The sequence below is a fragment of the Malus domestica genome, chromosome 04 (assembly GCF_042453785.1).
Source record: "Malus domestica chromosome 04, GDT2T_hap1".
Lineage (NCBI taxonomy): Eukaryota > Viridiplantae > Streptophyta > Magnoliopsida > Rosales > Rosaceae > Malus > Malus domestica.
This window is the reverse complement of record NC_091664.1, coordinates 1,982,267-1,998,390: the sequence shown is the minus strand read 5'-3', so window position 1 is coordinate 1,998,390 and position 16,124 is coordinate 1,982,267. Positions and strand designations below refer to the sequence as shown.

At 37.0% G+C, this 16,124-nt stretch overlaps 2 protein-coding genes across 6 annotated transcripts; both read left to right on the top strand.

The window, feature by feature from the left end:
• The first annotated feature begins 1,560 nt into the window (after nucleotides 1–1,560).
• Nucleotides 1,561–2,811, top strand: LOC103443539 (F-box protein At3g07870-like). The gene has a single exon (XM_008382413.1). It carries the CDS (start codon nucleotides 1,561–1,563, stop codon nucleotides 2,809–2,811), a length of 1,251 nt encoding a protein of 416 aa, XP_008380635.1.
• Nucleotides 2,812–7,324: 4,513 nt separating this feature from the next.
• On the top strand, nucleotides 7,325–14,841 carry LOC103443401 (probable acyl-activating enzyme 16, chloroplastic). Of its 5 annotated transcripts, none has more exons than XM_029100811.2 (18): nucleotides 7,325–7,800; nucleotides 9,061–9,252; nucleotides 9,876–9,990; nucleotides 10,522–10,609; nucleotides 10,866–11,068; nucleotides 11,241–11,359; nucleotides 11,614–11,763; nucleotides 11,969–12,036; nucleotides 12,106–12,211; nucleotides 12,396–12,554; nucleotides 12,668–12,721; nucleotides 12,802–12,882; nucleotides 13,117–13,254; nucleotides 13,517–13,676; nucleotides 13,986–14,065; nucleotides 14,161–14,309; nucleotides 14,485–14,542; nucleotides 14,638–14,841. In XM_029100811.2, the coding sequence occupies exons 1-18, from the start codon at nucleotides 7,570–7,572 to the stop codon at nucleotides 14,728–14,730; spliced, it is 2,244 nt and encodes a 747-aa protein (XP_028956644.1). In that variant the 5' UTR covers nucleotides 7,325–7,569; the 3' UTR covers nucleotides 14,731–14,841. The 5 variants fall into 5 exon arrangements, 2 of the variants coding, with proteins under 2 accessions (XP_028956644.1, XP_070675964.1); XM_070819863.1 differs by having other exon boundaries at nucleotides 7,549–7,800; nucleotides 8,986–9,252; XR_003772500.2 differs by lacking the exons at nucleotides 14,485–14,542; nucleotides 14,638–14,841 and adding an exon at nucleotides 13,758–13,833 and having other exon boundaries at nucleotides 7,353–7,800; nucleotides 14,161–14,307.
• Nucleotides 14,842–16,124: the final 1,283 nt, after the last annotated feature.

The window sequence follows — 16,124 nt, the reverse complement described above, 5'->3', positions numbered from 1 at the left end:
GTTTGAATATGTGGGGTGTTGTAAAAAATGATGACAATAAATTTGGGTTGTTGCAAGCATGGTCTACAATATCCATAATATCTCGATATTTCCATCGAAATTTCCGTATTTTTGGACTATCGATATTTCTGATATCATCGATATTTTAGACCTTGCTAAGTCACTCATGTATCTTACCATGCAATGTATAAAGTGTAAAATATTGTACTAATTCATTATATATAAATGATTATGGTGTGTTTAAACTTCTTTCATTAATTACTACATATATTCTACACTCACACTGTTTGCCAGCTCGCTATATAATCAACTTAAATCAGTTATATCTATCATGCAATGCATTTCCTTCCAATTTTTTTTGATAAACTAATAGATAATTGACTAAATAAACATCCTGTAAAGTTTCAATAAAAATTTTCAAGTTTTTCTTACAATTTCCATGGTTTTTATTCAATTTTTATCGATATCGATAATATCCCAATATTTCCATCAAAATTTCCGTATTTTTGGACTACCAATATTTTCGATATCATCGATATTTTATACCTTAGTTGCAAGTACTATGTATTGGACCATGTTAATGAAGCACTCGTGCATATAAAAAAGACAAGCCTCAATTTTTTTCCCAGAAGCTGCTCGATGTAATCCAACCCACTTGGAAAACAGAGTGGGAGAGCAAGACGGCTTTTCTCAAAGAAAGGGTTTTCAGGAGGCCTTGAGATGAGCAGCTTCTTAGTGCATTGTCTCCTGAGAGTAAGAAATTTTTCTTTGTAATCGGAACACAGGTGGTACATCGCGTGCTTTTATATAGGTGATGGAAATTTTATTTTTTTACGCTATTAACTTTTTAACACACATATCTTACCATTTGCATAGTGATACGTGGTGTATCCCCCTATGTTCCGATCACACTAAAAATTCTCTTCCTGAGAGTCAAGAGTGTAAGAGTTGCATTTCTCGTTTCGAAATGAGTTTCTCCTCAGATGATCTCTCATTTACAAATGAAAAGAAATACTACCATAGTAAAAAAAACCCTAATTTAATTGCTTTTATTTTCATAAATATTTAATTAAATGACTAGATAACATATGGTTAATAGACACGGTGACGTGGCCCAATTAATTATATAAGGATTAGGAGTAGTGCCACATCACGGTTAAGAGAAAATTTTTATGCATGAGATGGTACACTAGATGTTATTATATAAGTGGATGAAAATTTTATATTTTAAGTGTCGTTCTACTTATATGATGATATATATTGTATCATCTTGTGTTTCGAGTATGCTAAATAATCTCTACAGGTTAACTGGTGGAGCTAAAAATAAGCAGAGAATCCTCATCCGTAGCAAAAACGGACTCTTTTTCGTTTGTAGTTTTAAATCCATTCTAATACATATATATATGGCCTGAATCACTGAGAAAACAACAATTTTCTCCATACTTTCTTCTTCCTCTCCTCGCTCCAAAACAATCTACGGTCTCCGCAACTCAACGACACAACCAACCCTAAGTGGGGAGGTCATACTAATAAACACTTCTCCCTCCCTCTCTCTCGACGATGAAGAAAACTAAAGCGTGCTGCAGGCACCCACCAAGCAGCAGCGACGGATCCCTGAAACTAGAAGTTAATGAAGAAGAAGAGCACGATCATAAACCCTACATCCTTCAGTTACCAGACGATGTAACAGTGCAGATCTTCTGCAAACTCCCAATCAAAACGCTCGTCGAGTGCAACCGTACATGCAAGTCCTGGCGTCGTTTGCTATCGGACCCTCAGTTCACAGAAGACCTATTTTCACGAACGCCGGATTGCCTTTTGTTCAACGAACTGAATCACCCCAAATGGAAAGGCCAGTTTCTGGTCGACTTCGACAGGGCTTCAAACCGAAACCAGGTCGTGCTCAAGCGCTTCAGTAAAATCATCTACCCAAATGTCAAAGCTAAAGTACTTGAATATTCCCTTGTGGGTTCGTGCAACGGCTTCCTCTGCTACCGCGAATCTCTCGTGTACCCTGCGATGACAGAGGTCCATCGTTTTTACTTGTCTAATCCTGTCACCGGTGAGTCTTTAACTCTTCCAACACCTACCGAACCTGCAAAGAGAGATTGTTTAGGGTTTGGGTTTAGTCCCATTAGCAACCTCTATAAAGTAGTCCGGATTATGAGTCCGTTTGAAGGATCTTGTGATGTAATGGTTTTGAAAGTTGGCTCTGGGATTTGGAGAAAAACTGGAGAATCCTTCGACAGTTTCCATGGAAATTCTCTTGGGGTTTATCTCAATGGATTTCTTTATTGGATTGCTCAAAGTCATAACAGGGACCGTCCCGTTCTATATGCATATGGCATCCCTGTTTCTCCAAGTGCAGGTGCTCCCTTTCTATGTGCATTTGACGTCGAAAGAGAGTGCTTCCAACAGTTACCACTACCGCCTTGCTGTTTGCATCTGACAGTTGCTCAGCTCAAGCTCGGAGTCCTCAAAGGTAGTCTCTTCCTAATTCTTAGATCAACACCTAGTATGATTGAGATTTGGGTGATGAAGGAGTCTTGGACTAAAGAGCATGAGTTCACATACTCTTCTAAGTTTTGTGTTACTGATATATTGAAATTCACAAAGGAAGGGAAGATCTGGTTTACGCATGAGAATCGATTGTGGGCTTATACTCCTAAGATGATTGTAAGATTTGACCTTGATGGTTTACCTTCAAATCTTTCAGAAGGATTTCTCCATATTCCCAACTTCACACCGCTTTGGCCATCTTTACTAAACAGGAATCAGGTCAAGCAGGAAAGCGACAAGGAATCAGAATGAGCAGGAATCTCGATTCCCTTTCTGCATATTCCAAGCTTTTTTAGTAGGGTTTAGAGTTTGAGTTGACGACGTCTCATTACGAGATTTCGTATTTTAGTAGCTAATAGATATGTATTCTCTTGCTAGTAGAGGTTTGATTTTCTTCTGAGATGCATCGTCTTCTTTCTTGTTACCGTGTTTCTATTTCATATTCCGATCATAATCCTCAGAGTCGCAGTTTGCTCAGCTACCAGACACTTCTCGTTTGTTTGGTCACTGAGACAATGGGAATTAAATTAATGGTATTTTAAATTTTTTAACAGTAAGTCTTTAACAGAGCATGGCTTATAAAATTTTCAACCAATATTGCATATATATTGACATTACTTTTCCCTTCTTTATATGCTCTCACAGTGACAAATGAGCCTTTGAGGTTTCGTCTCGTATAGTCTTTCATTGTGTGGAAAGAATTCCTTCGTCGATTAGTCTGTTAGAATTTAGAGTGCAATTTTCTTACATGCGTGTTAATTTTTGAACACCATTTTGTTACGAGTTAAAGGTTTAAGATACAGAGCAGTTTTTTCTACGGAGTAATGCTAAGGAGGTTAAATTTATTGACAAAATTTTAGAAATTAAGGGATATGGAAATTGATAATCGAGTTATTACTTAAACGTTGATAAACGTACTCATTTCTATTGTTGACACATCGTTTAGTTTACTAATTTAGTCTCGAAACTTAGTCTCCCTAACATTACCCTTTTTTTGCATCATGCCATCCATGCTGTTGTTGACAAGTTTTACAATTTCTGCAACAAAAGAAAATTTGCGTTGTCTATCTATAGAACCTTAACATTTGAACCTTTCTTTTTCCTTTATTTTCGTGGATTATCGCGGCAGTAGAGGAGTTCGATTGAGCATCCTCGTCCGCTGAGTGAGCGTAGTGGTAAGGTCTGCAAAGAAAGAGCTTCCAGATGGCCGGAACCCCTAGTGGTCTGCTGTCGCACGTCTGCTAGTAGTGACGTGATACAATGCAGTAGAGCCGCTAGAGGCTGCAATGATGGGCCTAGGCACATGGAGCTGATGGTTGCTGCTCAGCAGGAGGCGACTGAACTGGTAGTGGGCTGTTTGACAGGAATCGGCTAAATGAGGTAGGGACGCTCTAATGGCGGTTGTTGTCGCTGCTGTTGCTGTTGTCGGGGCTGTTCAGGATGCTGCTGTTTTTGCTCGTGGAGATTCCTGACGGCAATTTGGGGCCTTCACGTAGCCACGTCAATCCCAATTCGCGGCGAAAGTGGCTCCGAGCCTCGGAAAAAGGCTGTGAAGGGTCGTTATCAATGAAAACTTTGGATCCACTTTCCTTGACCGTGGAGAATTCATGACAATCCCAGATTGAAGAATTGGCCGTTGTTGTTCTTGCTCGTGGTTCTTCACGTGTTCACCATTGTTACCCGATGTGAACAAGGATGATGAATGAAGGACAAAGAACGATGAAGAAAGATATTGAAATTTACTTTCTTCGCTTAGATCTCTAAGCACGCGTTCTATAACTCAATTTTACTCTCAATAAAAACACTAATTTGTGGATGTAAATTTCGTACACGGTTGACTAGACGAAATTTCACCTACAAGAGAGCTTACAAAAAATGAGAGGGTGTCCGCCAAAGGGCCTCCCCGATACGTAAGTTAGATAAGCAATTTGAGAGAAAATAAGAACTTGAAAAAGTTCTAAGTAGTAAGTGTCGATTATCGATTTTCTCATTTGACTTAGTTATTTATAGACCTGAACCCTAGCAGACGATTGATTTTCTCATTTGACTTAGTTATTTATAGACCTGAACCCTAGCAAACAGTTGTGATGAAAGGTTGCAAACCATACTAGGTAGACCTTAATGTTTTGCTAGTGATGGTACACAACAGTCTTTGTAGTGTTCCTGTTGGTATCATCGTCAGCGCACTTGACACTCAAGTGGAGACTTTGTAGAATCAGCTTCCCACAAACACTGGGTCAGGTATGGCCCGATGGCAGGACAATCATGGCCCAAAACACCTTTCATTTGTTGGTGGCCCAAAGGCCTAATACTCAGAGGTGAGACTGGTGCTACAGTCTATCATGTAGGATAGACAGATGCTACATTTCCTGAAGTGGTTTATGGTATGCTCACAACGTCAAGAGTAAAATCGTCATAACGAGCATATAATCCATGTATTCTTAATTCAATCGAATTACCCATCTAAATTTTGATACATTTTGTCTCTACGCATCATCTGTAAAGGGAAAACTATCATTTTGACACTAACGCTACTTTAGCATGGTAGTCCTAAAATGCGATTATATATAATTGGGAACCGCGGCAAAACCAGAAAACCACAAAAATGTCTCTTTATCTGATATATTTCTCACTGTCCATTTGTAATTTGTATAACTTGAGTTTATTTGAATAGTAGCCTTCTAATTTTGGACTAAGTAATCGTTTGAAAAATTAAGTGGTGTGGGGGTCGTAATTCGTGATGGGCATGGGCACTTTGTGGCGGCTAGTGCTTGGAGAAAGAAGGGCATTTCGTTTGTCGCACACGAAAGATTTTTTATTATTAACAGAACATGGGATACATCACGTGTTTTTATACAAATGGTGAAAATTTTTATTTTTTAAATTATTAATTTTTTTAATACACATATCCCACTATTTGTATAATGACACGTAATGTACCATTCCGTGTATCGATCACATTGAAAAATTTCTCGTCGCACACATCAAATTGCTAGAAACTTGGGAAGGTATCCGGTAGCAGAGCGTATGGGTGTACTGCGTCTGCGTACAACAGATTGTGGTCGAGAGTAATTTCACTCATGCTCTCGATGCGATTAACGACCAGCCTAGGGACATATCTGCTATTCGTATGATTGCGGAGGACGTGGTGTACTGGGCAGCTGTATTTTAATTTATACAGATCATGCCTAGAACTAGAAGTTGTAATGAGGTTGCCTATGAAGCTCAGTTTGCCGTGTTAATTGGCAACGAGATAGTTTGGTTCGAGGATCAACATGACACTATTTAGGATTCCCTCGAGGGAGTGTAATCAATTGAGAATTTGAGAGACTTTAATGGATTTATAAATCCATGAATTTTTATGGAATTTAGGGGGGTGTATTCAATTGAGATTTTGAGGGATTTTAATTCTTTTAATGAATTTAGGGGTATTCAATCAGAATTTTAAGTGATTCTCTGAAATTCAATGTGTATTCAATCAGAATTTTAAGATAGTTTATTAAAATCCTTAGAAATCCAAGTGTATTCAATTAGAATTTTAAAGAAGTTTATAACATTCTAGGTGTATTCAATTAGAATTAGAATTTAGAGAATTTGGAAAAGTTGAGGAATTAGAGGGAATTGGAGAGATTTTGTAGTGTATTTTAAGCATCCACAAATCTCACCTCTTCCCATGAGATTTCGAGGGAATTGAATCAAAATTTTACATAGAATCTCTACAAATCAGTTAAACTCCGTAAAAATCCATGGATTTATAAATCCATTAAAATCTCTCAAATTCCAAATTGAATACACCCCCCTTAATTGATTTGTAGAGATTCCATATAAAAGCTTGATTCAATTCCCTCGAAAATCTCATGAAAAGATGTGAGATTTGTGGATGTTTAAAATACACTACGAAATCTCTCCAATTCCCTTTAATTCCTTAACTTTCTCAAATTATTTAAAATCAATTTCTAATTGAATACATCTGGAATGTTATAAATTTCTTTAAAATCCTAATTGAATACACCCGGATTTCTAAGGATTTTAATAAATTATCTTAAAATCATGATTGAATACACCTTGAATTTCAAGGAATCACTTAGGGTGTATTCAATTGGGAATTTGAAATATTTTAATGGATTTATAAATCCATGGATTTTTATGGAGTTTAATTGATTTGTAGAGATTCCATGTAAAAATTTGATTCAATTCCATCGAAATCTTATGGGGAGAGGTGATATTTGTGATGCTTAAAATACACTACAAAATCTATCCAATTCCCTCTAATTCCTCAATTTTGCCAAATTCTTTAAATTCTAATTCTAATTGAATACATTTGAAATGTTATAAACTTCTTTAAAATTCTAATTGAATATACCGGATTTCTAAAGACTTTAATAAACTATCTTAAAATCCTAATTGAATATACATTGAATTTCAGAGAATCACTTAAAATCCTAATTGAATACGCCTAGATTCATTAAAAGAATTAAAATCCCTCCAAATTCCTATTGAATACATCATCCTTAAAATCCTAATTGAATACCTTAGATTTATTAAAAGAATTAAAATCTAGTAAAATCTCAATTCAATACACCCCTAGATTTGATGAAACTCTCATTTGAGGTCATTAATATATCGTTCTTTTAAAAAAAAATTCGTTTAAGAAATTAAGACTCCCTAATTAATTAAGCAAAGGAAAGATACCTCGTACCTCCCTCCTCCAATGCATCATCAATAACCTTAATAAAAGTAAAAGTAACAAAAAATAATAATAAATAAATATATACCATTATCTCCTCAAATTCATGTTCTTGGTCCGACGTGAACAACTTCCATCGACTCGGCACAGAAAACGTTGTCTTGTAACTCTTTGCTCGCATTCTTTCACACGACTTTTGCATTTCCTTCACGGCTTCACCTTCTTTTCAACTTCCTGCAATCAATCTCCCACACTCCTCTCTCTCTGTGTCGATAAATACATTAAAAGGGAGACGCACAGAAGAAGCTGTTCTGGGAGCTCTGATGAACCCAATTTCCGTAGTTTCTGCTTCTGCTTCTGCTTCTGTCATCCAAATGGCCACCTTTTTCTTAGCGCCAAACTACGTCCTGGGCAGCTCTTCTGATTGCGGGCACACCCTTCAGTTCCGTTCCAACAATAATTCCAGAAGCGGACAACTTTATCATAGAAAATGGCACGGAAGCCGAGGTGGGATTTCTGTCAGTCGTGGATTTAGAGTGTTATGCCAGTCCAAGGTGATTCCTCAACACCCTTTCGAGAGTTCTATATGTTTTCTTTGAAAATGGATTCCTTAGTGGGGGTATCCGTAATTATTCGTACTATTCAGTTTATAGTTTTGTGTTCATAGTATGTTAGTATTGCCTGTAACTTTAGTATGTCTTCGATTCTATCATTAGTGGTGAGAATTTATGGTTCCACGAAAACATGATGAGACGGTATTCTGAAATTGGCTGTTTTGACGATCCTGGACTTCTTCTTTTTGACAAGACGATATTCTCAACTACTCTTATCTACGACGAGTGGTATTGGAACTTGGGGTGCAAGAGATTGGGCACACAGTCTCATCCACCTGACCTAACCCACGTCTGTGACATTCATGGAATTGACTTTTCGTTTGTGTGGAATATATTGTATTTTAAATTCTCATAAAAGTGCTAGGTAATCAAGTTAATTTGTTGATCATCTTTGGCTTCATAAGGTTTTTGTATTCTATGCATTAGTTTTTGTTCCCATGAGTTTTTCTGTAGGGGAATGATTTTGCACACTCTTTTTCACATCCTGCAAAGCCCTCTCCTTTTTCAGCCATTGGATTGAACAATCAAAGGAGAATCAAGGGCTGGAATTAAGGGGACGGGGTGTAGAAGGTGAAAAAAGGTGTGAAGAAATCACTCTTCTTTATGATGTTATAGTATGGATTCTTCTTGATTACCAGAGTTCTTATTCATATTGGGCCAGAGTTTTGAATTGGAGAAAAAAGTTTTATTGGCTTTGAATTTGAATTTGAATTCTTACTGAAAAGCTGCTACCTTGGTTATGCTTTCAATTTCAAATACTAGATGTCACCTCCAGGCTCCGACTAATACACAACTGTGTCTGTAGACACCTGAACAAAAGCTGTATATGCCCATCATCTTCGTTCTTCACTCTTTTGCATATTTCTTTTCAAATATGGAATTAGAACCTGATATATGCATGCTTCCACAGTTTATAGGGCTAGTATTTTTCCGGCTAGAGGATTTGGTCTGTACTCTTATTCCTCTATCTGCTTGATTGCTAAAGATCATGCCACATCCATATAGCTAGTGTGTATCGTCTTCTAACTTCATCACCTCATATTTGGAACTATCAAAGACTTTTGATCTTGTTGTGATGGTCTTATTGAGTATATATTATAAAGTCTGTGTTTGTTTTCTCTTTAGCTGTAGAAGCCTTGGAATGTCTGATATACAGATGGTCACGCCTATTTGTATTTGCCAAAAAAAACTATGTTACAGACAGAAGAAAAGCAGATACGAAGGCATTCACCTTTCCTGGAACGTGTGTTACTAGATGATAATGATGCTTCAGAATCTGATAGGTGGAAAGCAGTTCCTGATATTTGGAGATCTTCAGCTGCGAAATATGGTGACCTAGTAGCATTGGTGGATCCCTATCATGACCCACCTTCGAGTATAACTTATAAACAGGTTAGTTTTCTTTTCCATTTCTGACTTATCACTTTCATACTTATTTTATCATGGCTACTTTGCTCTTTTTGTTGGTCACTGATTCATCACGATGGGAACTTAATGCTTTTATTAAGGGTTCATGTTTGTTACTAGTAGATGTAGTTGGAGACTAGGAGGACAATGAACAGAAAACAAAATTCCTCTCTTCTTTGTTGGGTTTAACAATATTCTTCGTTGATTTTAAAAATTAACTTTCATTGAATAAAAAAGATTACCACCAATGTTGTTGAGTCTACGCTACTTTTCTACTACAACTTTTTTCTTTCATTGTTTTGTTAAGTCGTCTCTGGTTTTGTACCAGTAAGCATCAAATTTGTTCTTTCATAGGTTTCTGTTGCTGAGTCTACATTGGGGTTTTCACTTTCAGATTTTGATTTTGGGTGCTGTCTAACTTAACAGTTGACACTTTCAATTTGAAAAGCGTTTGAGTGTTGTAATTTGAAACCTTCCTGGCCATCAACTTGGTTGATTATATCAATTTGTTCTTGTATAATTTTTATGATCTCACTTAATCTATTTTTTGTGTTTAGAGTTTTACAGTTCCATTGAGTGTCTTTCTTTCGCTTTCTTCAAAATTGCAGCTTGAGCAGGAAATTTTGGACTTTGCTGAAGGGATGAGAGTTGTTGGAGTAAAGCCAGACGAAAAAATTGCACTGTTTGCTGATAATTCATGCCGTTGGCTTGTTGCTGATCAAGGTATGCAATTTTTATTCACATTGAGTCATTCTTCATAGCCATCTTGTAGTGGCTTTTCTAGGATGTGGTATGCTCATTTTCTATATGGCCATGCTATTTCTCTGATAGCGTCACTTTTGCTATTCAGGTTTGTTGCTTCACATCCTGCTATTTACTCTTCGATTATAAACTAAGCACGTTTTTTATAGTAAATCAAGTGTATATCCTATTCATAGCAAAATATCGTTGAAAAATTCTACAGATAAAATACATTGCCTGACACGGCCATGCTTATTACTTGTAAAGGAATTATATTCTTTCTCTTAACTTCTGCCACTGCTGATAGATCCTCCACCGACTGTATATTGTATACCCCTCTTTTATCGATATGTTGACAATGCTTACCTGATCAATGTTAATTTTGGGGCGAAGTCATTGAAAAATGTTAATCTGCTGCACATGATTCGGTTTGTGTTAATTTATCGATTTATCTCATTGGGGGGGGTTCCTGTAAAATTTTTAAAGCTGACTGTTTTGATTTATTTTGATTAGGTATAATGGCCACTGGAGCAATCAATGTGGTGAGAGGTTCGAGGTCATCAGTCGAAGAGTTACTGCAAATATACAATCATTCTGATAGGTTCGGGTCTACACTCATCTTATTTAAAGTATATTACCAATGTCTATATAACTATATGATTGATAAACCTTAATTACTGTTTGATAATACATCTTAAATCTGAAATTTCCATTCTATGAAGTTAGTAGCGGGGTTTGGTTAAGATCATTGAAAGTACTTGGTCCATAAAAACATGAATTTATTTATTTACAAAAGCATGTTTTCCTTTGTATCTTAATGAATCATGGAATAATGTTTTACTTCATTGCTCCGACAGTGTTGCGCTTGCTGTGGACAGTCCTGAGTTGTTCAATCGGATATCAGAAGAATTTTGTTCCAAGGCGATGAAATTTATTGTTCTGCTATGGGGGGAGAAGTCAAGCCTGAAAAATGAAGGAAAGGTTCCTATTTTCGACTACAAGGAGATTCTAGATTTGGGACGAGAGAGTCGCAAGAGTTTGCTTGATTCTGATGATAAACGTATGTCAACTATCTGTTTGCGTTATGTATGAAGTTCCTTTTTCGTTTTACAGGAATATGTGTGCACTCCCTCTCTTAATTCTGTCCATTAATTGTTCAATCTTCTTTCTGTGAATGGACTACAAAATGCTTGGTGCGTTTGCAGCCTCTGATGTAAATATTCTGATTGCAGAACAGTCTGATACGTATGAAGTTATTAAATCGGATGATGTTGCTACATTAGTATATACGAGTGGAACAAGTGGCAACCCAAAAGGTGTCATGCTCACACATAGGAATTTGTTGCATCAGGTTGGTTTTGTTTGTATTGTTTTTCACGTATTTTCCTTTCATAACTCAAAGAGTGTTATGAAAATGGTTTTTTGAAGAAGCTGTTCTAGCATCTATCTTTTGTTTTCTGCTCTGCTTACTTGCGTTACAGTTTAACCAACTGTTTTTTGCACCTCGGAAGGTCTTCGTTAGCTTCTTTTTGTTAAAACTGAATTCACTACTTGCCTCCATTATATTGAACTCATTTTTGCAGTTATTTGCATTTTGTTTCTCAGATAAAGAACCTAGGGGATGCTGTACCTTGTGTAGGTGGCGACAAATTTCTTAGCATGCTTCCACCATGGCATTGCTATGAACGAGCTTGTGAGTATTTCGCTTTTACGTGTGGAGTTGAGCAATTTTACACCAGTGTGCGGAAAATGAAGGTATTATTATCTCAACAGCAAACGATTTTTTTATCTTTCAAAATGAACTTTATACTATTCTCCGGTGATTTTGAAGAAGAATTGAAAGAATTGTTGGCCGGAAATGGAGAACCTATTTGCATCGCATCTGTTTATTTTCCATCTTGTTTGATTTTACATGTTCAAATTGATCAGTGTTATTTGACAATTTTCGTTTATTTGATAGGATGATTTGCGAAAATATCAGCCAACCTATATAATTTCAGTTCCTTTAGTGTATGAGTCACTTTACAGGTATGCCTTTTCTTCATGTTGTCTATTTGTCCTCTTTTTAGGTATTAACGTACTTATTTCTCTTTGCAGCGGTATTCAGAAACAAATTTCATCCGCGTCTACTGTTCGTAAGCTTATTGTGCTTACATTCATAAGGATCAGTATGGCGTACATGGAGTTTAAGAGGATCTATGAGGTTCATTTACTGTGAATTTATTCTCTGAATAGTTCTGTTATTTTCTATGTTCATCTCCAAACTGGAATACACTGCATACAGTGATTATATGAATGCGGCAATGGATTTTGTTGTTTCTGTTGTGTTTTGTTGTAACACCTACCGTACCACCTAAGCTTATAGCGTTATCAATATTCATTTATAGGGAACGTATCTGACGAGGAACCAGAAGCAACCTTCGTATCTTGTTTCAGTAGCAGATTGGTTATGGGCGCGAATAATTGCTGCGTTATTATGGCCTTTGCATGTGCTGGGAAAGAAACTAGTCTACAGTAAAATTCAATCCGCCATTGGAATATCAAAGGTCATCTTATTTCCAAGTTATTATTTGTGTCTTCTTTGTTCTGTGACGACTTTTGTTTATTACGTTGATTAGAAAGAGCGGGACTAATTAGGAAATTCTCTGGCTTCCTGCAGGCCGGCATCAGTGGAGGAGGTTGTCTGCCTTCACATGTTGATAAATTTTTCGAGGTTGGATTCTCACACGTACTTTCCTCGCCAAGTAGGATCTTTAGATAATCAGTTCTCATTGTGCTGTTGTATGCTTGCAGGCAATTGACGTGAAACTGCAGAATGGATATGGTTTAACAGAGACTTCTCCTGTTGTTGCTTCTCGACGATCAAATTTTAATGTAAGAAATATAATTTAAATTGTTTGTTAGCTTGTATTTTTGAGTTGTGCTTGACATACCCCGGTTGGTATATACCTCAAGAACAATAGCAAACTAAATAAATGAACTAGTGATGATGCTATTATGTTTAAATTACGACTAGAACGATTCTATAGCTATTGCAAAGTTATTGCTTATTGACCATGTATCGACTTTATCTATCCTGACAGACATTTCTTTCCTACTTTTCTGAAGGTTATTGGTTCTGTTGGGATACCAATTCGACATACTGAGTTCAAAGTCGTAGATTCTGAAACCGGTGAAGTTCTTTCTCCTGGTTTGAGCGGAATTCTGAAAGTTAGGGGACCTCAAGTGATGAAGGGATACTACAAGGTACCATATATTGTGTTCATCAAATGTTCTTTCTAATTTTTAAATTATTGAAAGATCTGCCAAAACCATTTGCACTCATTTTGTGTATCTGCCACAAAAATTCAGTATCGAAGGGTCTCTTAGTTATCATCCTTGTATTTCGCTTCTATTTTATGTTTACGTTGTACAATTTTGAATTCGATTTTTAATATTACTACCAGAATTCAGCATTTCCATTGCCTAATGATATGCTTGTGACTTTTTCTGTTCATGTTTGGACTAGAATCCAGGCGCTACAAAGAAAGCATTGGATGACGATGGGTGGCTAGACACTGGAGACATTGGTTGGATTGCTCCTCACCATTCAATAGGGCGAAGTCGTTGTTGTGGAGGGGTGGTTGTTCTTGAAGGACGTGCCAAGGACACTATCGTTCTTTTAACAGGTATACCAAAAGCTTAATTTTCTTCTGCAACATTGTCATGGATCCGCTAGCTAACAACTTGAAATGTCTTCCTAGTTTCAGTTCCATGGACTATGTAATTAAACACTGCGCTAAAGAAACGTTTCTTGTCACAAAACTAGTGAGCCCAAACTACCAGGTTGAGGGACATGTATTTAATCGAATCTTGCCAAACATCTCGATCATATGAGTTTATACACATGTGTCTTTATTTTCTGTTGAAATCTACTCCTATGTGTCTGAATGTAATTTCATTTCCCTAACGCTGTGCAAGTCGGCATTTTTTACAAGGGGAAAACGTTGAACCGGTAGAGATTGAGGAAGCTGCCTTGAGAAGTAGTCTAATTCAACAAATTGTTGTCATCGGCCAGGTTCTGCCGCAGTTCATTTCCCTTATATCTGTCTACATTCCGCCATTTTACAACTGATGTACTGATTCTGCATGTGTTTGCATTCATATATGTAGGATCAGCGACGCCTTGGGGCAATTGTTGTTCCAAACAAAGAAGAGGCTTTACTCGCAGCCAAAAAGTTGGCTGCTGTAGATGCTGCTGATGCCTCCGGCCTAAGCAACGATAGATTGACAAGATTGGTTTATGAAGAGCTGAGAAAATGGTAAAAATTCTTTATAGGTCAACAAATTGTTGTAGATGTTCTTGGGAATTACCGGGTTTCAATGATCGATAAATTTAAACTTCGCACGAGGCCTTTAAGATTCAGTTGTCTCAACAATGGTATCTGTTTGCTACAATGCGACTGTCTCTCATGATCCGTCGTCCATCTTTTGCAGGACTTCAGGGTGTTCATTTCAAATCGGACCGATCATAATCGCGGACGAACCCTTTACGGTAAAACATCCATCCATCCATCCCAGTAGTTCCATCAGCACTGCCTTCGGCTTTACAGATGTGAATGGCTGACAAATTATACTTTCCTGTTGCAGATTGACAGTGGCCTAATGACTCCAACCATGAAAATTCGACGGGACCGAGTCGTGGCTCAATACAAAGAACAAATAGACAACCTTTTCAAGTAAACCAACACACTTGTATCGATTTTTCCATGCGCATGGATCACATTTATCATAGTAAAAAAACTCTTCATCAAAATTGTGTTGCTTTTATAAGATAGAAATTCTTTCAAATAATGAAGGGTGGTTCCACAAGATTCCCCATGATACACCTTTGACTCACGGCAATGATAGAGGTCATAGATAGGCCACACGTAAAATGGGTGCACAAGATTTCGTTTTTCTTTTATGCACGACAAGTAAAGCATTGGACTGATTAGAGATAGACTCATTAATGGAGCGGATTTTGATGGGAGTTTTTAAAATTAATAGGATATTCAGTAAAAAAAATTCAATACGATATAGATGATATTTCAAATTCAATAATCTAATTAGTAAGATAAGGTTTGATTGTTGTGTTATTTCCAACAGCATCCTCTTCAGATTCTTTTGGTGATGATTCTAGGGATTCGTAAATCATGTTTGTTCATTGTACATCATGCGGTCAGTTTTTATCAAGTACTGTTTGTATTTAATTTTAAAATAAAAATATTTAAAATAATTTCTGACCATACGGTGTACGATGAACATGTATAATTCACAGATCTCTAAGATCCTCACAAAAGAATACGGCAAGAATCCGGATTCGTGTTATTTAGTTTGGTTGCTATTTTAGCAAATTAAATATGAATTTTTGTCATTTCGTCCAAATGGAGTACCCTACTAGCTTTTCTGCACGAGACATCCTCATCGGTGAATTATGGGTCCAGTTGTAAAATGACGAAATTACGCATGCCACGACTTCAATTTTGACAAAATATTAGATTTGAGTTAATAAAATATTAGATTGAGTTAACGGCACGAGGTAAAGTAAAAAACATTAAACATCAGTCAAGGGAAAAGTATGTCACTGAAACCTTCAGAGAGCAAATTGATATTGACCATAGTTTATCAGGGATTTGGATCCTCTCCTGAGCAGGAGATCAGGATCCTCGGGATCAAACAACATGGGCTGTTGGATTTTAATCCAACGGCTACAATTATTATAACTTTTAGAGGGCCCCCTGTTTGTAGCCGTTGGATCAAAATCCAACGGCCCATGTTGTTTGATCCCGAGGATCCTGATCTCCTGCTCAGGAGAGGATCCAAATCCGTTTATCAGCACATTAACGAACAAGCCTAAGAACTTCTCTAACACAAGCTGTACAACAACAAAAAAGCATTTTCCTATTAAGTGGGGTTGGTTATATGAATTCTAGAACGCCATTGCGCTCAGTTCTGTGTTATGTCCTCCGTTAGATCCAAGTACTCTAAATCTTTTCTTATAGTCTCTTCCAAAGTTTTCATAGGTCTTCCTCTATCCTTTCGGCCCTGAACCTCTGTCTCGTAGTCGCATCTTCTAACCAGAGCGTCAGTAGGCT